Raw genomic sequence first — 24,903 nt, forward strand, 5'->3', positions numbered from 1 at the left:
CGCAATCAGATTACAAATGCTAGTTCGGATGGATCACACGATTGGAACGACTTCCAGCTTTATTGACGCCAACAACTATGGCACACCAAAGAGCGTTCTCAGCATTACCTGAAATAGCTACTACACAGACACCCTTCGTCATCACGTCTCTAAGAATCACGTCCGTAAGAACATAGCGCAGCGAGCATGCTTTCATTATGCACAGCACAAATATAGACAGTTCCAAGCCTCGGAGACGGTCTGTTCGTCAAAGGAGTCACCTCACAAGTCACAACTGATAAGCAAATGCAAGAAGAAGAGCGCATCTATCGGGCTCACATCTAGCACCAGCAGAAACACAATCGACGGAAATCAGATCTTCGGACAGAATAGAACGCTCATCTATCTTAAACGTACTTTGCATACAAAACACAGGGTATAAACTCAGACAGTAATCCTATTTCTTGAAATAGGTGTATGTTCCTACCCGCTACTCAGGTAATATGTCACACGTATAAAACAAGCAGCATACAAAGCATTGTCTGAAAGAAAACGCGAGCACTCGTTCAAACACCCTGTACGTGCATTTAACTACTGCGATGAAAGAGCCACAGGACACAATGATGAGGCAATGGTAAAGCAACTACGCCGCGGCAGTACCTATTCTATTGATGCTCGTTGATTATCTTGATGAATGTGTGCCAGATATCGTCAGAGAATGCTTACTCCCGGACTGGAGCGGCTAAAGAACAACGCGTCTTTAAAGTCAGCTCCAGGCGTTATCGGCGGGTGATTTCAAGATCTGACATCCACACCTCATCACGGATCTTTGCGCGTCGCTGCGCTCCGTCCCGACTCGATCCATCCCTCTCCCAGGGTTCCGTGAGAACGTTCATCCCCGGCTGACGACACTCGGCCGATGCGGCGGAGATGCGACGCTCGACGATCTTGACGCACGCACACGACGTGGCCGGACGCGTGAGAAGATCGGCGCTTTTCGAGGCCGCTCCGCCGCCGCCTCCATCCGACATCCGGCCCCGAACCTCGCAGCTGTGCCGGATCTCTCGCGAGAAGCCACTTTTTTGTTTGTTTTTGCGTTCCATCTGGCGGACGCCGAGCCGGAACCAGCGGCGAAGTAGTTTATGAGTGCAGATAAACAGTCTGCGAATGTGAGGTCATGTGAAGTTCGCAGAGGACTGCACTGACCAGCGGGGATGCGATCGCCGAGTCCTTCTGCCGATATTTGAAAGCTGGCTCGTATGAACGTCGCTGGCGTCGTCTCGTAACCAGACACCGTTATTCCAGATCCTTGACAGGCCGATATCTTGCATGACCCATCACGGTCGGTGGTCCGAAGCCTCAGATACATAGATCTCATGTCCAGGACCTACGTCAGAATACGAGTGACTGGTGGACAACACTCGCAGTTCCGGCATTTCATGTCACTTTGCATCGGTAGACGGCATTCGATCTCTATAATAGTGCTGGTGATCCAGCCAGACGCAAACGAAGTTGCCGCTACTGATGACATCAAGCGTCCTTACCGCCTCTTACGTTGACGTAGTCATCATATTTTTTCCTCTCGTTTCACGTTTGAACTGGCATCTGCCACGCGATACGACCAGTCGCTGCTCCGTTTTCTTCCGGTCGCTCACGGCTCTGCGGCGCCATTGGAGCCGGCGGTGCCGGTGGATCCAGTGGAGCCGCTCGAGCCACTGGCGGCCGTGCCGGTGCCAGAGCCGCCCGAGTTGGTGCGCGTGCTCGCCACTCGGGTACTCATGGTGGCAGGCGAGGAGACGGCCGGCGGCGCGCGCGCCGCGGCGCCGGCCTCCGCGCCGCCGCCGGCGCCGCCCCTCTGGTGACCGTCGTGCTGGGAGTCGTGGCCGAACGAGCGGCTCAGTGACTGGAGCGCCGTCTTCTTGATGTACTGCAGAACCTTGGGACGCAGGATGAACGCCACAAAGATGAAAAAGCCCTGACGGTGCGAAATGATTGTTAGTTCTACTGTTCGGGCAAACCACATACATGCATGTGTAAACGGGCGCGCTGCCGACAGGTGGGGCGTTCGTGATCCAGGGGCGTGAAAGTAATAATGACTTCCTTGACAAGTTATCACTAATGCGACTCAGCAAGCTACCAATATCCGTTTGTTGAACGAAACGATGAACATTCAACGTGACTTACAGCAAGTGGACGATTCATTCATTGGCATTACCGATCCTGTCCTAGATCCGCATGCTTTGTGCTCGCACCTGACCATCTTCCTTATGACTACACGGAACGAAATACTAGGTACTGGGGTAGGAAAATGGTTGCCTTGTTACGGCTCGCACGCCTAGCCTCGCCGTCCACTGACCTGGAGGATGTTGATGACGTCAAAGAAATACCAGACGGGACTGTCGCCGATGAGGTAGGACAGCAGCTCGGCCACCCAGGTGATTCCCATGATCAGGAACAGCTTGGCGCACAGCTTACGTCTGGTGGATAGAAAGACGTCCAAGGCGGTCAGACACGATGTATAGAGAAGCTGTCAGGTTGAACAAATACACATTATTCAGATGAATGTGATCGATTTCCGTCGATGAAATTAATGGTACGGTTACCGTAGTTATTTTCTTTTCGCGATTCACATTTAACATCCTCTGCTAACATCTGTTCGTTAAAAGGGTCATTGCAGTTCCAGAGAAAAGAGATCGCATGGGACCGCAAATAAACGCTATATTTGAAAATGAGAAAGACATTAATGGTCATATACACTCTATAGCACTTCATAGTCGTAGCAAGAGTGCTGGACCTGAAGCTATTTATGTGCATGGCAAGCCATATGGAATATCCTGGAGGTTGATTGGACTGGCGTTGTTTAAGGCTGAAACAGACTCTTTCGGCAGTCAGGAAATCGCATGCGAGAGCCTATTCAAATACATGGAAGCACGCTCGCATCAATCGCACGCACCTCCGGCAAGCGATTGATGCGAGAAGAATTACAATGTATTTGAATAGGCTCTCGCATGCGATTTCCTGAACGCGGAAAGAGTCTGTTTCAGCCTTTAGGCACTAGGCAGACTGGTATCATCACCACACGGAACGAAGGCGGATCTGCAGCGCTGAAGTCTGGTGCAAATCAGCTCTCCCGAAAGAGTCAATGATGCTATTGTTTATGTTTATGATAAATGATGCTATTGCGGAACTACGTATATGTTACCAACAACTAATGCATCGGATCGGATCATAGTAAGCCTCATCCAAGGTCGCATCACCTCTTTCCCTGCTGCTTAGCGCTCTGCTTGCTCATGGCGCTGGAAGCGTCTTTGCCGGGCATCTTGCTGGGGACGCTGAGGTTCTTCACCGTCAAGATGTAAAGCAGGAGGCAGATGGCGAGCAGCACTCCGATCGGGATGTAGAAATACGCGATAAACGCTTTCCGATCTGTAGAAAAAGAAGCACATGTCAAACGGGGTTGTAACTGGGACTCAAATATTGCCTCATGCGAGCATTATAAAGATGGTCACATTGCGTGCCACCATAATTATTATTTTCTGATGCGGTCAGAGAACTAAACCCACCAGTATGCAGAAATGTCTCGTGGCGTTCCATTTCGCACAGTCATCGAAGTGTTTCAAGCTCGGCGTGTCGGCGACAGCCGTCCGGGTTGAATGAAGGGTGGGATTCGCTAGGTAAGGTCTTGTTGGTCGCCTACTTAATCTAGTTCGCACGGTAGTGAGATTATTCCTTCCTTGACTTCGACATGGTAACCTTCCCAAGATATATCAATATTTACCTATTATGCTGGTTTGTGGAGTCGAGGCTGCCTGCGTCATAAAATGGTACGTTTGATTACTTAGCTTCCGCCTCCCTCTGGCAAAGGCGCTCATTTACCTTGTTCACTAGGTACCTGCACTTTCTTGCCTCATTTACTTACAATTCATTGAAGCTATGTTCTCCTTTGTGTCCTAGGCACCGCATGGAGTCACGACGAGTTCTCATCATACCCGTCTCAAATGCATAGCCTGCAATCGCCTTTGTCCTTGTGATTGTCAGTGCACGACTTTGACAAACGCAGACGCCAGGTTGTCGGCTGGTACTCACTCTGGAAGAGGCAGCGGTAGCGTCCGAAGGCCGGCTTGATGACGCTGCAGTTGTCGATGCCCGGCGCCAGGTCCATAATGAGCGCCAGGCTGGCCATCAGCAGCGGACAGCCCCAGGCGTACACCGCGTACAGACGGAAACGCTTCCTGCCAGAGGTCCTCTTGTCGGCCCTGTGGGCAGACATCCGAACCGGGTCAGTGGTGGTGGAGAGCACGCGAGGCGTCCACGGCGGCCGCAGTGTTGTCGTGAGGTGTCGTTTTCCTCAATTAGCTTTGTGGTGCCGTACAACGGTGTCGATTATTTCCAGGCGGTCTGTTTTAGCACGACACCAATGCCCATGGACCCATGAACAGTATTGATACCTACTCGCACGCGCCTTTGGACGACCATAAACGTATTATTTGCTTTTGTGCTGTGTCTTGTCCAGATTTGGTTATGCAGATTAGGTCCAATGTATTGGTCGTTGAAGGTTTCTTCAGACAACATTCACAGACATCGCCGGTTTAAGGTATCTCATATCATGCACTCATCAACGACGCAATGGCGACCATCAACATCCTATACCGCCCTCCCAAAACCTCGTGAGCGGTTGTGGGACGCTCCGCAGGGCTGCCATTGTGTACGTCTGGGTACGTCGGCAGCCAACCAAGGTCAGACCCGGCGCGAGCCTGATGCAAATGAGGCTCTGTCACGCGGCTGATCGGCCGGAGCCGGTTAAAGGTCGCCTCACACCGCCATCCGGCCCCGGCCATCGCTGGGCGGCGAATGTGCGATAAACACCTTGCTTGCCAAACCACTGGACACTCGGCGTGGACCAGACTAGCGGTGCAGCAGCGAGCAGGCCGTCCGGGAAAAAAGTGAGGACTGGTTTTGACGCGGGCATATGTGGTTTGATAGCTCAGTCACATTTCCGCAGATTATTATAGTTACGTTATATTTTCCTAGCTCATCCATTGTCACTTTGGGGCTGTTCCCCGCGTCTATTGTAATTTTCAATCGTGGACTGTGTCATGCACAGTGCACACTACTTGAATGTTAGCACTTAGCCATTAGAGGGTGAGGTCGTGAGGGTCCTCATTCGAAAAAAAAGCATCAGCAAGCCTGATACCTATACCCTCGGCATGATCAAGTTTCGGTAGTTCCTCCCGCTGGCAATTTGCCTTCCTGTGGATAATGCTAGATTCATAATTAAAATTTCGCTTCAATTTTCAAAGCTCAAGATAGCGCCGCCGAAATTTCCAACGATGTAACGGGCCCTTCGATAATGTAGTCCAAATGCTTGTAAACCGTTTCACAGTCGGGTTTTGCTATCGCGCAATGTATCTTGTATTTCATCTTGTTTCACTGGATAATCAGCTTTGCCGACCCTACCGAGCTCAACGAAATTTCCGTTGGATTGCAATGTCTTGTTTACATTGTCACGGATCTCGTGTCCTGAACACCTGACGGCCTGTTGAACAGCAGGTCGCCAAGCTGATGCTGTGCCTGCGGCCAGCAGACCACCACACTCACATCACACCGTGGCTTCACGGCCAGACAAAGAGCAGTAGCGCCACTGCAGTGGCGGACCTCCGAAGCCTGCATGTCGGCCGTGTCTGCGGTCGGGACGGCCTCGCCTCCGTCCCGTCTGTGGCACCATTGGTCACCGGCCACCGCGGCCGTTCCCACGTGTCCCCGTGAGCAGCACCGTGTCGTGGCTCGGGGCCGTGCAGGGCCACCGCCGAGGGCAGTGGAGGTGCCTCCATCCGCAGAGCGGCTCCCGCGCGCCCCGCCGGCCCCTGCTGTCTGGCTATGGCGGTGAAACTCTGACCCCGAGCTCCAGCTGAATGGAGGGACCGGCCCTGCATACCTTCGAGCCAAGCGGTAGTGGAGCGTAACTGGCTGATTACGACCGCACCAAAACTCTCGTCGTCTGTAGCTTTTGTCTGTGATTATACAAGATTGTCATACAGTCAGGGCTGCGGAGTCGATGGATTTTAGGGTGACTCCGACTCCGACTCCGGCTTCAAAAATCGACTCCGACTCCGACTCCAACTCCGACTCTGACTCCGGACGGTTCTATGAATACCCATATCATGATATTGAAGTTCAGAATGGATATATTTTTATCTTGCCTGAAACGATCCCATGTGCGTTCCAAAGGCTTTGCGTTGCAAATATGCATTAAAAATAACATGCAGATTTAAAAAGCAGGTTCTGGGGCATTCACCGTCTTCTGTTTCTTTCGCTGAAAACGTTCGTCCAAAACAGAAAAATGACCTATTATCGACAAAATCTAATTTCGAGTGCAGTATCGTCAATCAAACAGGTGCAGTACATGACGTTGAGCCATGCAGCGTTAACTCTGACTCCGGAGTCGGAGTCTGTAAGATTTGGGCGACTCCGACTCCGACTCCGACTCCGGGCAGAACTGTCGACTCCGACCGACTCCCAACTCCGACTCCGACTCCGACTCCGCAGCCCTGGCTCATACTATATTTAGCCATCGCATTTATATGGATAAGATTTTTCCTCTGGATTTTCCGAGACAAAACTACAAGCGGGTATCTGTGTGATTGATTGTGGGAGGAAAAATGTTGTACAATTCATGCACATCGTAACATTTTAAGCTGATGCAATGGGCACTGGGCATAGGTAGGCTTGGATGTATCCTGAAAGAGGCATTATCCGAGCCGAAATCGCCTGTCCCTGTCCTTGAATTGACCGCACCGACGCCTCATCTCAAGGAATCGGATTAAGGATCGCCATCGATGAAAATATTCCTCACTTTGAGATCACCAAACGTGACTGCATTATAGGCCGTAAGCCTCTCGGTCAAATAGTGAAATCGCTGGGAAAATCGATGCTCAGTGACGTGGGCCCGCATCACTGGTTGATCCCATTGCAACGTTCACAGATATTACGTTGCGTGAGACAACCCACGTCGGGAGAGTCGGCCCGAGAGTCGGCCGGCCATACCAGAGCTGTTGTCCAACATTACACTGACTAAAACAAAGAATGATTGATAACTGCCATAACTGCCCATCATGACCGAAGTGGGAGATAACTCGTCAGCCATGGGATAACATACTCGAGGGCAGCGCTTTTCGAGGAGCGCTGTGGCCCGAAGGTTTGGACTTTGAGTTGTGAAAAACGCCCGCCCGCCGGAAAACGCAAACACCGCAAAACGCGCAAAACGCACGCCCGAAACGCCAACGCAAACGTCGCAAAAAATAAACAAACGCCCGCCCGCCGCAAACCGCAAATAAAAAACGCAAAAACGCCGCAAAACAATAAAACCGCCCGCCAACCGCAAACAAATTTAACACCGCAAACGACGCAAAAAAAAAAGAAGAAAACCGCCCGCATCGCCCGCCCGCCCGCCCGCCCGCCGCCAAAGACAAACACCGCAAAAAACACAAAACGCCCGCCCGCCGCAAAACGTAAACACCGCAAAACGTGTAAAACGCACGCCCGAAAAGCCAACGCAAACGGCAAAAAATCACCCGACCGCCGCAAACCACACAGAAAAAAAAACGACGAAACGCCGAAAAAAATAAAACCGCCCGCACCGCACCGACGCTAACTGCTAACCGAAAACGACTAAAAGTCGCCCGCCAGCCGCCAAACGCAAACACCGCAAATAAGCGCCCGGCCGCAGCAAGATAATAATTTATCAGCGGCTGGCATACCGCTAGGCTGGTCATTTTCACAAATCAAAAAGATATCTGCAAAAATCTCCTAGATGAAAGCGCCCGATTAAAAAACGGATGGCACGTGCGTGTTCCTCGCCCCCAACTTCCTTCAGGTCAATCGTCATTTGGGTCATCTAACGCATTGACGTATCTGCAAAAATCTCCTAGATGAAAGCGCCCGAGTAAAAAACGGATGGCACGTGCGTGTTCCTCGCCCCCAACTTCCTTCAGGTCAATCGTCATTTGGGTCATCTAACGCATTGACGACCGGCTGGGTGGAATGAACATTGCGCCAAGAAACGTAAGTATATTGTCAAAAAGAATCCCCAGAGTGGTGGATCCCAAAAGTTTGAAACTACCACTTTGGCCCACTGGACGACACCTTAATTAACCCATTTACGCCCTTCGTTGCGTTTTCGCAACGCAAGCAAGCGTCGACGTGATCGAAGCTTGAGAAGTGTGTAAAAGAGACTAACCGATGAGACAAGTTTCAGCGTATGTAGCATGGTTGTGCGCATGATGCTACGCAGTTACAAGTCTGTGCGGCCGGTAAGTTACTGCCTAGAGCTCCCAGAGGGAAGTCGAAGGTTTTGTGAGTGATGACGTCACGAAAACCAAGATAAGTAGGCCAAGTGCTTAATAATATCGTAATGAAAATTGTGTAAACATATTCTGCAGAGTCCCTACAATAGCGTAGATATGCATTTTGTTAAGAAATAATGCTACAAAAAGGGTTTGTGACTATTTTCAAATATGACTACTGTCGCGTTGCGGGAACGCAACGAAGGGCACATCGGAAAGACAGCGGTGTTGCGAAAACGCAACGATGGGCACATTGACAGGGTAGCGGAAGTATGAATATCAACAGTAGACTTCACTCGTGATACGCTGTGGGTTCTCTCTTTCTCTCCCCCATCTTCCTCCCTCTCCTCCTCGTTCCCCAACTCTCTCCCTCTCTCTCTCTCTCTCTCTCTCTCTCTCTCTCTCTCTCTCTCTCTATCTCTATCTCTCTCTTTCTTTCTTTCTTTCTTTCTTTCTTTCTTTCTTTCTTTCTTTCTTTCTTTCCTTCTTTCTTTCTTTCTTTCTTTCTTTCTTTCTTTCTTTCTTTCTTTCTTTCTTTCTTTCTTTCTTTCTTTCATTTTGTAGCCATGAGGCTGTAGCGGCGGAATATCTTCAATTAAGGGGGGGGGGGGGGCACTGCCGACTTTTGGTCCCATTCTTTCCATTTCCATTTCCATGCAACGCCTATAGGGATAATGTTAAAATGGCAAAATCAATGGGGGCACGGTGCCCTGGTGCCCCCTCCCCCCCGCTCCGCCGCCTATGCCATGAGGGACGTGTATAGGATAGGTATGTTTAGTGCAAGGTGCGTTCGCACGTAAAATGTTGCGACACATTTCATATTTGCTGGCTCAAACAGCCACAAACACTCCTTTCTTTTTCTCTCGCAGATTATCGGCCTCGGGCTGTTCGTTCACCAAGCAATGTGTTCCCATGCATCTGAAAATCGCATGGTAGGAAAAGGACCCATGCATCAAACGGTCGGCGATGCTAACGGAGCTGAGAGATAATTAGGTCCTTTGGAAATTGGATCTTCTATGTACATTGTGCATAAATAATGAACAACGGGGATGTATTCTGGTATCAGGCGACAGATAGGCATCGCCATTCTCTGGATAGAATCTGCTGACTACCAACATTTACGTTAGAAAAGATAACTGAGGGTCGGCAAATAGTGGGATAGGCCCCCTCTGGGGGTAGCTGAGCCCTTCGGCAGGGGTAATGAGGGCGGACCTGGAAAAATAACAGTTTTTAGGATTCATAACTCGCATAGATTCATAAGCTGCTTGATGTGGAGTATACGCTTGTTTTCTTACTTTGATAGGCTTTTATCTAATCAGACCATTTTTAGAGCTAGCAGGATTATTGGAATTAGGGGAGACGTCTGAGCGGACACGGTTAATCGTAGACTGGAGACTGAGCCCAGCCAGTGGGCAGGCCACCCATGACCCACCCCCTTCCCCCTCCCAAGCACTCAACTGCACCCGGCTACAGGTGCGCTCCTATGTGAGCTGCCCGATTGCGATATACGTTGCCGGTCCAGCCCGGAACAGGTGGTTGAGGCGTGGAGGAGGATTCAACTATCCTGAAGATGGAAAGGACGGATTGACGTCGAATCACCACTCTGTCCTGGCATTGTCTCGAGAAAGAGGTTACACGTGAAGGTCGCTGAGAGTGGGGCCATGAACATTTTGGGTTAGGTGCAAACATGATAAACTGGGAGTCGATTTGTTTTGATGCGCTATGCCTTACGCGGGTAATTTGTTAGAGCCGGATCGGTCCTTTTTTCTTTTTGCTGAGAGTGGGTACGACTAACCTGCAATGGAATTTAACTTTACTCCTAGGAGGGTGGTTAACAATGATTGCGAATATACGCGCATACGTGAGGCACTGGTTTACTCCCAATCCTCCGTTTAATTGTATTCACTTATTCAGTGTGGGGTCTGATAGGTGGGGGTAATGGCTCTGTCTAGCTTCCAAAAAGAAAGCATCACCCTGGATACGTGTCGACCACAACTTTAAATGAACAGCAATGGACAACGTAAATGGTTGATAATGACCGTGTTGCCATGCTCCCCGTTCGCGAATCATGAAGTTATGCTTCCTCACCGAGGCTCTTAGGCGGGTTATAGAGCACGACGGATGTGGGTTCCGCATTTTCAAGCAATAGTTGTCAACAGTTGATTGATGTTTTGTCAAAACATATTAGCATATACGGCAGTTCAGTGTACTTTATGTCCGTCTGATGTGCCCGTCGTTGCGTTTTCGCAACGCTGATGGCGCCCGGTGTGCCCTTCGTTGCGATTTCGCAACGCATGTTTTTTACGTTTTTCTCGAAAAACTTTTGCTGCAGGCAAAAATTATTTTCGATTCCATGCAAGGCCCTGGTAGGAGCATAACATATTTTGATTTCGTCGATTTTCATGATGGTCAATATTCCTGGGCATAAATGGGTTAAACAGTTGCCGACCGGATGACACCCATTGTTTGGTCACCCACGCCATAGTATGCATCATGGGTGCGCCGAAATGACCAAAAGTCCCAATTTCCGGTGTGCAGGGTCATTTTCAACGGCACGTGGCACGTGGTTCTGGACTTTTCCGGCCACTTTGCGACATACCCATGGGTAGTGCACCGAATGGTGGTTGATCTGCATGTAAGAAAATGGGGGGTCGTTTGGATCGTTTTCGAGCAATCTGCCGTGGAACGCATTTTTTCATTTTCCCCATTGGCTTAACACGGGAATTTTTAAAGTCACGTGGCACGTGCACCAGATGGTCCGCGGAGGGGAGACCCATACCAGAACGTAGATCACCTGGCCCACTAGAAATCCTGAAAAAATCAGAATATTTGGACCAGCCGTTTTCAAGAGCATCAAGTTGTACTGATCTCAGGCAGCTTTTGCCAAATTGTCAGGGAACTCAGATTTGTTTTTCAATAGAAAAACACAATTCTAAAGAATAGTGTTTTAACTATTGACAACAAACCTTCGGTTATATGGCACCTGCAGACCGTAGCTTTGCTTTGAACAGCAGGCGGTGTGTTCAGATACTGAGCGCATCACTCGTCGTCAGTCACGGATGCGGTCGGCGCAGCCAGGTAGCGGGGCGGCTTGGAACGATGCATTGTTCTAATGCCGTGAGATCGGGCCTTATCGGGGTAGCCGTGATGAGGCGCGCCCTGCACGTGATGGCCTTCTTTCCTGCGCAGCACGACGGCCGCCGATACAAAGAGAGAGACTGATCCGCCGGCCGACCGAGTCGTGCTGAGGATCATGACAGTGATCAGCTAGATCGGAAACGTTCTCAAGGCAAGGTGCCTTCAAGCTTTGCCGCATTCAAGGTGATGCATGGTATGGAGAACTGCTTGATGTCCAGCCGTCTCCCACTGGCACCGCTGATGCTGAGTAGTTTTGGAGCGAAACCAGCAGTACCGACAGGAGATGAAAATATTTTTACATCCGGATATAAACTTATCTGATCCTGTTGCATACTAATGTCTCGAACACTGCATCGGTCTTTATTGTGTCGAGCTTCCTTCCTTACTCCGTAGTTTTAAGTTTTTGCAAACGCCTTGGCGAGGTTTCTAGCCACAATTATCTCTGCGGTATCCTTTTACGGTAACGCTTCGCCGGCGTCCAAGGCTGCCGGCACAGGCACCGTCCTTACCAACGCTAATCGTTCACAGTCAGCGTCAGCCCGACCGGGCCTGAGGCCGGGGCTGGGGCTGGGGCCGGTTTTCCCCGGCCGCAGACGGACGCTCCACGCTGCGCTGGCAGAGAGCGGCGCAGGCGAGCCTCCTCCCGCGCTCTACCCGACCCGCCGGTGAGCCTCCTCCCACACTCTGCCCGACCCACCGGCTACCAGCCCGGAACTGCCGGAGAGCGCACTGCGCCGCATCTCGGCCTCAGCCGGGTGGCCGCGCGTGATCCGCCCAGCCCCGAGGGCCACCCGCTGCTCGGCAGAGACGAGGTCGGGTGGAGCCAGGGCGCTGGCCATCGGCCCCTGACCGGACGGCTGCAGTTGCACAGGATGAGTGGCAATGACCACACCCGTAACTGATCTCAAGGCCTCCACCTACAGTCATTGTCTCGTGCGACTGCGTGCGACTATAGCTTCGCGACACCCGGCGCCTTTCCGATCATGTTGCGCAAAGTTGCCTTTGTTCTGTCTCGATCGCGCTAATCGTCACGCGGGCAAACAAGCGAGTTTTCACAGTTGCTGGTTTCAGCCCCGCTCCCTCCGCAGTCCACACACACCACTCGGCCGATTCCCAGTGACGCACACACACACGTCGTTAGCTGATCCGCAGAAGGCGTGCGTCAAACGGGATCGCCGACCGCGCCGGGCCGGTCACGCCAGCCAGCCGTGTCATTGCTGCCTCGTCAGGGCCGCTCAGCTCGCACCTGAGTCAGGCGCGAGCGGCGGAGCCCCTCCACTGGCCACGGCCCTGGCACAGAAACCCGTCTCCGGTCGGCGCACGCAAGGTGACGGGGGAGGTAATGGACCGTTCAGCCATGCAGCTTGACACACGGCATGGCGGTTTGGACGTTTGGTTTCGTTCCGTTTGGATGCTGAGGCTGCATCATTTGTGCCGGTGGATGTCAGCCGCCAATCATGTGAACATTTTCTGGAGCTGAGCGTAGGAAAGATCATCATCAAAGCGTCACTCACTACCCAGTCCCTGGTGGTGGTTCAAGCGCAGCCAGCATGCAGCGTTTGATCCTCTCCAGCCTCCCCTTGCCTGTTGATTTACGCTGACGTAGACGTGGCTTGTGTAATCTAGCCTTTCAGGAATAGCTGCGAGCCATCACTTTGCGGTGAGTTTCAGCAGAACAATAAAGTCAACTCAGTCAGCGCCGATTGCAGCTATTTACGTGCTTCCGCTATCCGCTACAGCGAAGGGCGTCGCGTCACTCAGAAGTCAAGAACGCGACGACCCCGTCAATAGGTAGGTAGTTATTCAATTAAACTACGTGGAGAAACGTTCAGAAAACAACTGCTGTGACGCAACAAACTGTCAATAACTGTTGCTGCACTACCAGACTTGGTGGAAGTAAGAGATCTTGAGGAAAACAGACCGTGGAAACCGTGCCTTGACATTGACGACAGTCGGGTCTTGTTTAGTACTTCACACGGCCATTGTATGATCCGAGTTTACTGCCGCGCCTACTGCAGCCGCAGGCATCGCGGTTCTTACAGGAAAACGGACGCAGATTAAATCGTGTACTTTGTTACTCGCCCATGCATGTGCACTCGTGTACTCGGTAAGCATACAGAGTTATCGTGGTCTCTCCGTAAACGACAGGCTCAGTGGAAAACAAACAGACCAGCCCTCGATCAGAAGTCCACAGTGCAACGGTGGCCGATTACGACACTCATGTCGCACATGCTAGTGGACTTACAAGTTACAACCGTTGTCCCCCTCCCCCCCCCCCGCTATACGGTCGTCGACTTTATGTATGTCGACTTGCTTTTTTCGAGCGCACATCTTGTTAGGGTGAGTGTGAATTTATAAATGAATAGATCGGTCATTTAGAAAGTTTATTTTAATTTCGACTTCAATCATTTTAAGTCTTTTGCATAGTTGACGTTCGCAACAACAACTTTGTTAGATGCTAAGAACCTGTTCGTAAATATCGGGTTCCTATGAAAAGGCCGCTTGAAGAAGTTGGTCTGATCTTAAGAAAAATACGTAACATTTCTGAATCATATCCTCATTGTCGCAACGCAATATCTCTTCAATTTCAGCTCGAGCCAGGCGTCTAGACAATAGACATGCCTCTGTTAGTATGCGAGCTCAAGTTGTAAGGGGCCCAGATAATAGTGCTTACGTCGATAGCGTTAGGTCTGACTGCAATGGAAGTCGACTCTCGTGACATGGCAAGACGCCGCCCACAGACGATGACTACGCGGGACTGCGGGCGGGTCTGTTCTCCGACTCTGACTACCGACTCATCACAGACTCCTTTGATATGCGCTTCAGTGACGAGGCTAGCTTGGCTTCAGTCCACCTTACCGACCTATCTGTGTCGCGCTCGCGCTAGCTGCGCAGTGCGCTGTGTTAGGAGGCTGTCGGAAAACCCCGTCCCGAACAGTAGCATCACACATCGAAACGGTAGGTACTGCTCCATGGCGTAATGCTAATCTGTGACAATTTCGGTCATATGCTTGTTATTTGATATGCTGATAGACGGTTGCATAAATTGTGCAGGTCTAGCGCCTATCGGAGCTTAGGTATAATGTTCAGCAGTGTCCACTGTCCATCGCTAAGTGGATTCAGAAGTGAACGTTTTGGCGCGCTAACTGCGAGGGTCTGCTCAGACTGCAGGGATTTTGAAGGTCAACAGTGACCCGGCAACACAGTGATATCCGACACCGACTGAAGTACTACTAAAGACTGGCGTAACACCGGTTTCGTCCAGAGACTGGCTGTCATGCTGGTCCCAAAAATTTACACGACGGTGCACTTACTGCATCATTCTTCAGTGAATGTCCTAAATTTACATAATAGGTATATGGAGGACACTTAGTCTTTTTCATTACCATGCTGCAAGACAAACCAACCGTCGTCAGTTATTGCATCGAGACAGCTCTACGCTGTCAGTAACTCATAACCGGCTATTGATGTCTTTCTTTGCGCTTTAGAGACACGTGTAATCGGTAGCAGAAGCAGGGAGCCGTGTGCTGTCAGTTGTCCGCGACAGTGTCCTCGTGTTGGGACTGCTAACGAGTGACTCACCTCGTGCTCAAGTAGATCTCGAAGCAGATGACACTGAGCCAGTAGAACGCCGACAGCAGGAAGAAGTACAAGATAACAGCTGTCAAAAGAACAGGTTGTAAGCTGATTGTGTGGTTAAGAGGAGGTTCCAATCGAAGTACATTTTGGTTTATACGCAATCATTTAGGCATTAAACGAGCTGCCAGACACTTTTTAAAGACTACTTGATATTAGGAAATTGAATTTAAAGTAAGGTCATCAATTAAAAGAAAATAGCGTACGCATAGTGATTTATAATTATTTTAATCACACGCCCCGCAGACCGCACTCACCAAGGACCTTGCAGGCCACTCTGTACTTTGTGAGCTGGGTGACGGCCGTCTGGACGATCATCAGCACCAAGTAGGCGAAGAACAGTGAGCTGATGTAGGCCAGCAGAATCATCCCCAGAACGCTCTGCGATAGCTTGCGCTTCTTGTTGAGCCCCGTCTGCGTGGGATCGGGCACGGTCAGGTAGACGATGAACGTCACCAGCAGGAAGAAGTCGGTGATGCCCATCAGGATCGGGTAGAAGATGTAGTTGACGTTGGTGTCGTCCGGCTTCTGCTCCGGGAAGCAGTAGAAGGCGTGCACGGGCCGCTCGCTGCCCACCTTACGGTCCAGACAGTAGGTGGAGGCAGTCGCCTTGTAGATGGCCTGGTTGTGACACGCGTACGGGTCGAACTCGATCAGCTGGAACGAGCCGTCCTCGCGCACCGAGAAGTTGCCCGTGGTCACCTCGAACAGGCCCCCCTCACACGGCGGCATGTTGATCAGGAGCGGCGCCGCGCGCATGCCGACCGCCACCTCCTCCAGGCTGTCCACCTCCAGCGTCCGGCCGCTGGGGACGCAGTTCATCTCGTCGGCGGCCTCCGCGTGCACCACCCGCTCCACCTCCATCCCGGGCGGACAGCACTTGCGCACGCTGGTGGCGTCCAGCGCGGCGCGCTGCTCGACGCTGGGGCACAGCAACGCAGTCGCTCCGGCCGGCTCCGGCACCGGAGCGTCCTCCGGGCCAGTCGGCAGGCCCTCGTTCAGACAAAAGTCGCCCAGTGGGATGGTCAGGTTGGCCTCCGGCAGCGGCAGTGTTCCCAGACTGTCGATGGCGAACGGCTCGGCTCCCATTCGCAGGAACACCATGTCGGTGCCATTGCAGAGCGGCCTGGTGATCTCGTAGCGCACCGCGTCGGCGCCGGCCGCGGCCTCCTCGAGGGGAGGCGCCGGCTCGGAGGTCATCTGCAGGTCAAACCGACATTCGCGGTACAGGTCGAGCGGAATAAAGCGGGCGCAGCAGCGCGGCACCACCGGACGGTCGTCGGGTAGCGCCGTGATCCCCGGCGTCTCCTCCGCCATGCCCTTGCAGACCACGCCGCCGAGCACGGGGCCCCCGGGGACGCCCGTGCCGGCGATCGTCTCGATGCAGTAGGCGTCCGGAGAGTACAGGTACTGGAACGCCGGGACGTACAGGAAGCCGTTGTCCAGCGGGTACAGTACGTCCGGGTACTCGGGATCCATGTTCATAGCGATGGTGGTGCATTCCTGCAGACGCTCGGCCCGGATGTCGTACTCGGGAGACTCCACCGGCGTCGGCGCGGTCGCGTTGAACGGGCTGTGAGCGTAGATGGTCGGCTGCCACGGTCCCTCGCGGTCGACACAGTCGCCGACGCTCAGGTCGAACTGCTGTGACTCCGGACAGCATTTTCGTATGACCGCACGGACGGGAGACGGTGGCGCGTCCATGTCTGTCGGCGAAGGAGAATTGTTGTTAAATTGTTGTGTTCGACATGGCGTTACGTAAGAAATATCATAAGCGAACAGCGATACTTTTCGGAATTAATCGAGTTCGATGAGATATTGCAAAAAGCTGAGGGGGTTTTTAGCGCACCAAGTCGCACGTTTGGTGAGACGAACGTTAATTCTGTTGACGTCGTTAGGTCGCTCGCACCCTAAATCCAGCAGCGCAGCAGAATGACATCACTGGTGAGGTGGACTGTTTATCTAATGACGAACGTCGCAGCCCACAGTGTCATCAGTAGATAATTCGGCAGCGGGCAAAACAGCTTCATCCACCTCATGCAGCAAACGTCATGCTCACTCCCACACTACGTATACATAGATTGTGCATGAAGCATGTGGCTAGTAAGGCATTCGTCTAATGGCCACGCAATACGCATTAAACCGGTGCGCTGCGCTGCCGATTGCCGTGAAATGCGTGACAATCATCACAGTGACACTAATGGCGGGAGGCAATCGAAACATTCGATCAGGAGTCCAGAGATTCATTATGCAAGATGGAAGTCGCTGTCATCGGGTGTGGTTTGATGAATTGTTTTATGAATTTCATGTCATGTTTTATAGTCTGAGCATTTACCCTAACAAGCCAGTACACGTTCCATCCATGGTGTCGGGGAAAGCTACATGTCCGTTACTTTACGAGGCCTAATCACTCAAGCACGCAATTTGGTCTCTGGAGGAGCACTGGCACGCAAAGATCGGCTTGTCTGTGCCGTTATCGGTACGTTTGCTAGTCACTGGCGTGAGCGCCGTGCCGCCACGTGAGGTGATGGACGGCCATCCGCTCAGATCCGGCTCCCGGTCCTGACACGACGTAGGTAAGTCCAGCCGCGCGGCATCATGGCGCAGACGTCACTTGGGGGACGTTGCATTAGCGTCGCTACGGGGGGGGGGCAAGCGGGGCAGCTTGCCCCCCCAACCTCCGACCGGGCACCCCCTGAGATCGATGCAGATCCGATGAGATTTTGGAGTCGGCAAAAAATGGGGGTAGTTCTCAAGAATGGCTGTGAAGTCAGAATCGGTTGAAGTCGAGAGTTCCAACCAGAGTCGGAGTGGGAGTCGCCAAAATTTTCAGGACTTCCACTTCATACTCGAACATATAAACACTTTGACTCAATCCATGTCTTAGCTGGTGCTAGCTGAATTTTACACTCGGTTTTCACCAGTCTAGTACGCTGACACGAAATTTTAGCGTCAAACCCTATAGCTCGAAAAATTCGTGTTTGGGTCGGGGTCTTTTCCAACTTTGGCCAAAGGTCTGTGACATGTTCAAATACCGTTAAAGTGTCACAGTGCTAACGAGGGCCGTGCGTAGGCTCTTAAAAAGTCCCACTGAACTCTGAAGGGATCCCACGCTAGCTTCCGAGGGACCCAAAGTCCAAACCGACCTCTGAGGGCCCTTAGGCCGGCACTTACGAACACCGCTCCGATCTTCCACTGTTGATTCTGAAGGCTCGGGCGCAGATCTTTGAGAGCCACTTAGGCAGTCCTAAGGGCCTCCGCCGGCCTCAACAGCCCCATACTGGCTTCTGAGGGTCCCATCGGCTTCCAAGGTCCCATGGCAGTCTCGGAGGGCCCTTTCGACTTTGAGGACCATCCCTACGGCAGGCCTATGAAGGCCTATAACACGGATCTTATCATGGAGGTGCCACGTGTGCCTTTGAGCAGGGCTGCGAGGTCGGGGTCGGAATCGTTCGGAGCCGACAGCTCTGACCGGAGTCGGAGTCGGTTTTGGAAGCCGGGGTCGGAGTCGGGTCGAAGGCACCGATAAATCCATCACAGAAACTAAGCATGCTAGAATATGGATTTTTAGAAGGGCGAACCAATTCTCTCGATCATTAACTCTTTTTTCTTACGGTTCGGGATCATCTGCACAGGGGTCCGTCCGAGGGAGGGAAGGGGGGGGGGCTACGAAGTCACTGTATCATGCCCATTAAAATGCTCTACCCTGCTAAAGCTGACGTAACGGGTAATGCGTTTTTAACTGACGTGGTTGATTTTCCCGAAGAAGTCCTCTCTACAAAAAAACCTTTTTACGTTTCATAGCTAGAGGAAAAACGTTATCACCATTGCATTCCTCGCGCCATGGCGCGTCGAATGACGTATAAAACGTGTGAGTAATGACTATAGAAAGGCATGATTTAAGACCAAATTGGATTTTGCCCCCCCCCCCAACCGAAAATCTCTGGCGACGCCTATGGGACGTTGCATGATTGGCTGTGGATGGTGCCGACGAAATGAAATATGAATGGCTCGTTTGACAAATGACAGTTGAACTGGTATCTGTATAATGAAATAGCCCATTAACGTATTTATATGGATTAACCCTCGCCGGACCTATTGGTTTTCTACATACGCGCCGGCCGAGGGGGGGGGGGGGCGGGTACGACCCCCCCTCGCCGTTTCGCCCCTGGTGGAGCTAGCGCGTCGCGGAAAAAACGAGCGTGTGCGCCGTTACGAGACGCAGAGATTGGTACCCGATTTTAAGGTCCTAGGTCAACCGGTGACCTCTGAGGTCAGGTCAAGTGCCCCAGGGTACGGTTCAGTTTTTGGTGAATAACTTCGCGAAAAACGGCCGCAGAACCGCGATTTTGGCAGCATCGTGTTCGCCTTGCTCAGGCGCGTCGAATGATATACTTTTTGTTCGGGTCAGGTCAACTTGGGGTGTTGACCTCAGGTCAAGGTCAGGTCAGCACCCCCAGGTCACGAAGTTGGTCGAAAGAGGTCATGTCGCATATCATTCGATTCGGCAGGTCTTCCTGAGTCCATTTGTGGCTTTCTCGACTCGCTAGCTCAATTTGATCAAGAGTTATTCACGAAAAACTAATATGACCTTGATGACGTCATAAATGACGTCACGCAAGGTCAACATTGCAAAAGTGACGCATCTAACCTTGCAAAGAGTGCATCAAATCACGATTATGTGTGCTTGAGATAGTTGGAGATCGTTCCCGGCGCCAGAATAGCAGTTTTCATTTTTCCCCATTGACTTATAATGGTGAGGTCACGAAAATGACCTGACCTCATATGACCTTTAGGAAAAATCCGAGATATACAAGTTGTGAGACTCATAATGGATACTAGATCCTGCAAGTTTCATTTCCCTGTGACATCTCCTCTGGCAGTGAGGGCGTTGCGAAGTTGCGACATCTGAAGACCGTGCAGAGGTTCACTTATGACGTCATAGGTCAGTGACCTGACCTGACCCAAAAATGCGGTTGGTGTCAAAAGATGCGGCTTGGATCAAAGGTCAGGTATGCCAAGTTTCAGCTCTCTATCGCCAGCGTGTTCGGAGCTATCGCGAAAAAAACCCTATGGGGGGGGGCGGTACCCGCCCCCCCCCCCCTCGGCCGGCGAGGGTTAACAATAGACGTCATACAACGTCTGACTGTGTAGAAGACAGAGTCCTGAAATTGAAAGAACAATAAATTCATTACATGGCTGGAAGCGGTGTCATAAAGGCCAGTCCCGACTTCCCTCTAAATAAACTCCTTATCTACACCTTAACGCTCGATGCTCTATATTTTATCCGTACCTACTAGCTGTTCGTTTGTCCGATTCGTTACCTGACGGTTCGACACTCGACACCCGACCTTGGCGATAGTCCACGCTTCTCACGTAGCCGCTAACGAACTACACAATGTCGGACCTGGTGTTCGACATCTGTCGCGTGCCTCCCACAGCGCTACCGATTCTCTAAATTGGCTGACGCCTGCTAATCTTCTCGCTACCCCCGTCACAGCAGGTCACTTCCGCGTGTCGACTGAACCGCCGCTCCGGTCGGCGGTGGTCACTGTCCGTCGAGGAAAGGTGGGGGGAAGGAAACCCGTCTCCTACGACTGGGAGGAACCACTGACCACATGTGGAAGTAAAGGTCTCGCCACATCCTGCGGATTCGCTGCGCATGCTCCGGCGGCATCTCAGATCCGCGACAATCTGGTCGGAAGGGCGACCAGCCGGGCCGGAAACGGGGTATGAAATGAGCTGACCTTCAGCAATGTCTTAAATCCAATCGTGTTATGTAATTTCAGGTTCTCATCTAACGAAAGGTGCATAAGCATGTAGGCATGTCTTGGACGAAATGTCGAGCTTTATACAATATTCATATATTAAAACGGTTATAACCATTCTTTAGGAAAGTCCGCCGCAAGCTCTCGACTGAGGCATTTATCAAACCAGTGAGTGCATATTTTTGGTGAAAAGCATTCAAAAACAGCTTCATCTAAAAATACCTTTACATTTACACTGAACAGTCCCCAACTGGCATCGAGTTGTACGATAAGAACCAGATAACAGGGTGCTGAGCTATTCGCTGAATAATGGACACATCGCGCAAGTCACATTAACATTCAAATGTCAATGGCCACACGTGATCCTTACATATCGCCGTACCTCACAGACGCATGGGCTTTCACAGCTTTCACCGCTTCAATAGCAACCAACGGAGGGCGGTGTATCCCAGCTAGGGCTGGCCCAGGGCGCGAACCCAGGGCTGGCCCAGATCGCGGACTCCGGACATCTCCCGTCACTAGGTACTGCCCACGTGTGCACGCGGAACAGTGACTCAGCGACCGCTGCCCCTGGATCACACCCTGCCCACCGGCGACCGACCTCGGCCAGTCGAGACTCGAGCGAGACACCACGCTGCGCTGGCTCAAGGTCCTACCGGGCGCCGTTCCGCCTCCTTCGCGAGACGCGGGGGCTTGTCGCGGATCAACGCGGCATCCCACCTTGATAGGGTGGGACAGGAATGTTCGATGACAAAATGATGCCTACCATGGTGGCCGAATCATTGAGCCCGGTTGGCCCAACGTGACGCAAGCGTAATTCTTTTCCCCACATTGTGTGCGAACTCGCGTCGCCGACACTAGGTATACACAATGCAGTTTACCGTCATATGCCGAGTCGAGGTCTCTTCCGAAGTCGGTAATTGCGATGCCTTTCCGGCAGTGAAAGCGTGATTTGTAACTTTAAAGGTGGACAGTAACGTCCTAATTGCAACAATAGCCCTAACCCGCCCTAATCGCTGCATGGCTCAGCAACTCAATAGTGGATAAAGTGTCAGGATGGGGACAGGGACCATTGGAATGAGAAAGCTCCTGAACACCGTCTTCAACGACCTGTCAGCCGTACACACCGGCCACTTAACACATATGTCACCTGACACAGGCACCCATACGGGGCACGGACACCCATCACCTGACCTGACTTCAGGGGCGTAGGCAGGGGGGGGCCACTGGGCCATGGCCCCCCCCCCCCTTGGGCGCCGAAGGCGCCCTTTGCGATTGGAGGGCGCCGAAGGCGCCCTCCAATCGCAAATGCAATTGTGATATAATCGAATCGAAAAACAATCGCGACTGGAGGGCGCCCTCCAATCGCGAATGTGTTTACAGGGAAAATACGGATGGAGGGCGCCCTCGGAGGACGCCCATTCCAAATACGCCCTCCAAATACGGTTGGAGGGCTCCCTCGGGCGCCCTCCAACCACATTTGTAGGCTGTAGCTCTCTAAGCGTAACGGTGGTCGCCTATGTAAGCCGCTGTCCTGTAAATAAGCGCCCTCTCACCCGAAGGCGCCCTCCTGTAGGTCGCCACCCTGCTACACATTGCCGCCCTTCTGCTGATCGGCGTCCTCATAATTATTGGCGCTCTCCTACCTATTGAGCCCTCATGTGAAATTTTGAAGGCCGCCTTTCTCCCTTTTGGCACCCTCTTGTTCAGTGCCGCCCTCCTACCTATTGGTTCCCTAGTCCTTCCTGTTGAATGTTAATCGGGGCCCTTCTCCTATTGGCGCCCTCGTGTAGATCGCCGCCCTCCTAACCACTGGCACCCTCCTGTTGATCACCGCCCTCCTATCCACTGGCACCTTCCTGTTGACCAGCGCCCTCCGCACAGACGCCCTCCTGTTCGTGTCATCCTCTTGAGCAAAGGCGCCCTCCTCACCATTGCCACCCCCATTTTAATCGTCACCCTTCCGCTCATTGGCGACTTCCAGTTGATGACCGCCCTCCCACCTATTGGCGACCTCTTGTTGATCGCCACCCTCCTATTGGTGCTCTCCTGTTCCTCGCCACCCTCTTACCTGGTGGCGCCCTCCTGTTGATTGTTGATCGGCGCCCTCCTACCTATTGGTGCCCTCCTGTTGATCGCTGCCCTTCTATCCATTGGCGCCCTCCTGCTGCTCGCCAACTTCCTACCTATCGGTGCCCTACTGTCGAAACTCGGGATGTTGATCGGGGCTCTTCTACCTATTAGTGCCCTCCTGTGGATCGCAGCCCTTCTACCTATTGGCAACATCCGTTGATCGCTGCCCTCCTATCATTTATTTACTCCTTTGGCATGTTTTTCAACTTAGTCGTTCTATTGCACATAGTTGATGTCTTGCCTGTGAAAACTGCCACAAATGAACGTGCATTCAGCACAATGAATGAAGTATCTATACCTACCAAAACTATCTACGCTCTACGATGCATAAAACACGTCTTTGGTCTTAACGGATTGATCCTACTTTACGTGCATCATGGCATCTATATGGATTACGATTAAGTATTGTCAACAGGTTCGGGCGCAACAGCAGGCATCTGAAGTTTCGGTGATTGAAACTGGTTATGTGGGTACACTGTATGCATCTGTGAGAAGGCTATGAAGGCTGGTCTGAGGTAATTTGGATGATGTTTACGCATCTCGCGCTCCGGTATCAATCCGATACGGTGATCTGGTGCGTAGATATGCCACCGCCAATAAACTTTTATACATCGACACCCATGAGCCAAGCTTTCTGTACAGTTTGTGTGGCAGCGGCCCGACCAAACCTTAGGTATTTTTTACACCTTCAAATTTGGTAAAAGAGCGAGAGGAGCTTTGAACAGTGATCGTATAAAAGGCGTGCCTAAAAAGCGGAGGAAAAGGTTGTTTTCAAAAATTTCGCGCGCCTTCGGCGCAGCATTTCAAGAACACTTGACCTTTTGTGACCTGGAGTATAATGAATACACACGATGCAAAATCAATGCAGCACGACCTATACGAGGTTACGCAAAAAAAAACTGGTGGCATGGTAAAAAAACGCCTCCCAACCCCCCAACCCCCACTGAGCGATTTTTTATCTCGCGACCGTATGGCGCCCTCCTTGGGTGAGGTGGCGCCCTCCAAACCCTTGGCCCCCCCCCTTCGCGATTTTCTAAATACGCCGCTGCCTGACTTCGATCACTGTTTCTTTACTGACCTGACCCGCAGGCTAAGGTTGTCGCACTGACCTGACCTGCAGGACGCCATCTCCACCAACGCGACCCAAAGGCCACAGGTTCCTTCTCACTTATTGACTCGCCCTGCAGGGCACTGCTACCGCCTTCTTTTGACCAGGCTTAACAAGTCACCATATCCCTTCCTGGTCTGACTCATAAATCACCGTGGCCGACCTGACCCACAGACCACTGCCCCAACTGACGTCTGACCTGACCCATACACCACAGCCCTACTGACGACCTGACCCAAAGATCCCCGCCCCTTCTGGCGTGGGGGCAGATCACCGCTCCAACTAACCTGACCCATGCAGGTGGCCCCACTGACCTGACCCGCAGGTGGCCACCGGCGCCGGCATGCAGCGGCCGCTGGCGGTGTCGAACAGCAGTGGCTCCGGACAGGTGACTGGGGTGCCGTCGGCTCCCTCCAGGTAGCGTCGGCAGCTGCTCGGGTCAGCCGTCCGACCAGGCTGACCGCGCGCCGCGGCCAGCACGGCCAGCAGCAGCAGCAGCCGCCGCGGCGTCATCGTCCCCGCAGCTCAACCAGCGTCCCCACCCGGCAGTCACAAACAACGGCGCACCAACTCCTCACAATGACTACGGACGGACCTCGCGACGTGGCCCACCCTCTCGGCGACTGCTCGACAACTGCCGCCGCCGCGCCGCCGGTCACCGCGCGGCGGCGATCACTCGTGACGTCACGGCCAGACCCGGTGACGACACACCAGGAGTGCTGACGTCACACCAGCGCTGGAGCGGGAGTTCCGACTTCCGAGGCACTCGGCACTCGCCTGGCACCGGAACCAGTGTGGA

General features: G+C 52.4%; 1 protein-coding gene across 1 annotated transcript; it reads right to left on the reverse strand.

The window, feature by feature from the left end:
* Positions 1 to 46: 46 nt before the first annotated feature.
* LOC122378743 lies at positions 47 to 24,752 on the reverse strand. Its single transcript, XM_043360196.1, has 7 exons — positions 24,419 to 24,752; positions 15,353 to 16,801; positions 15,042 to 15,120; positions 4,066 to 4,235; positions 3,237 to 3,405; positions 2,336 to 2,456; positions 47 to 1,954 (listed from the first exon to the last, which is right to left on the reverse strand). Exons 1-7 carry the CDS (start codon positions 24,615 to 24,617, stop codon positions 1,631 to 1,633), a joined length of 2,511 nt encoding a protein of 836 aa, XP_043216131.1. The 5' UTR covers positions 24,618 to 24,752; the 3' UTR covers positions 47 to 1,630.
* Positions 24,753 to 24,903: the final 151 nt, after the last annotated feature.

This window comes from Amphibalanus amphitrite, unplaced genomic scaffold (assembly GCF_019059575.1).
Source record: "Amphibalanus amphitrite isolate SeventyFive unplaced genomic scaffold, NRLGWU_Aamphi_draft 000064F_arrow, whole genome shotgun sequence".
Classification (NCBI taxonomy): Eukaryota; Metazoa; Arthropoda; class Thecostraca; order Balanomorpha; family Balanidae; genus Amphibalanus; species Amphibalanus amphitrite.

Excerpts from the sequence above, each read along its gene's own strand:
- LOC122378743 (XM_043360196.1), bottom strand. The coding sequence starts at position 24,617 with ATGACGCCGCGGCGGCTGCTGCTGCTGCTGGCCGTGCTGGCCGCGGCG. Across the intron at positions 16,802-24,418 it reads GGTGGCCACCTGCGGGTCAG|ACATGGACGCGCCACCGTCT; the intron begins GTCAGTGGGGCC and ends CTTCGCCGACAG. Across the intron at positions 2,457-3,236 it reads GCTAAGCAGCAGGGAAAGAG|ACGTAAGCTGTGCGCCAAGC; the intron begins GTGATGCGACCT and ends TCTATCCACCAG.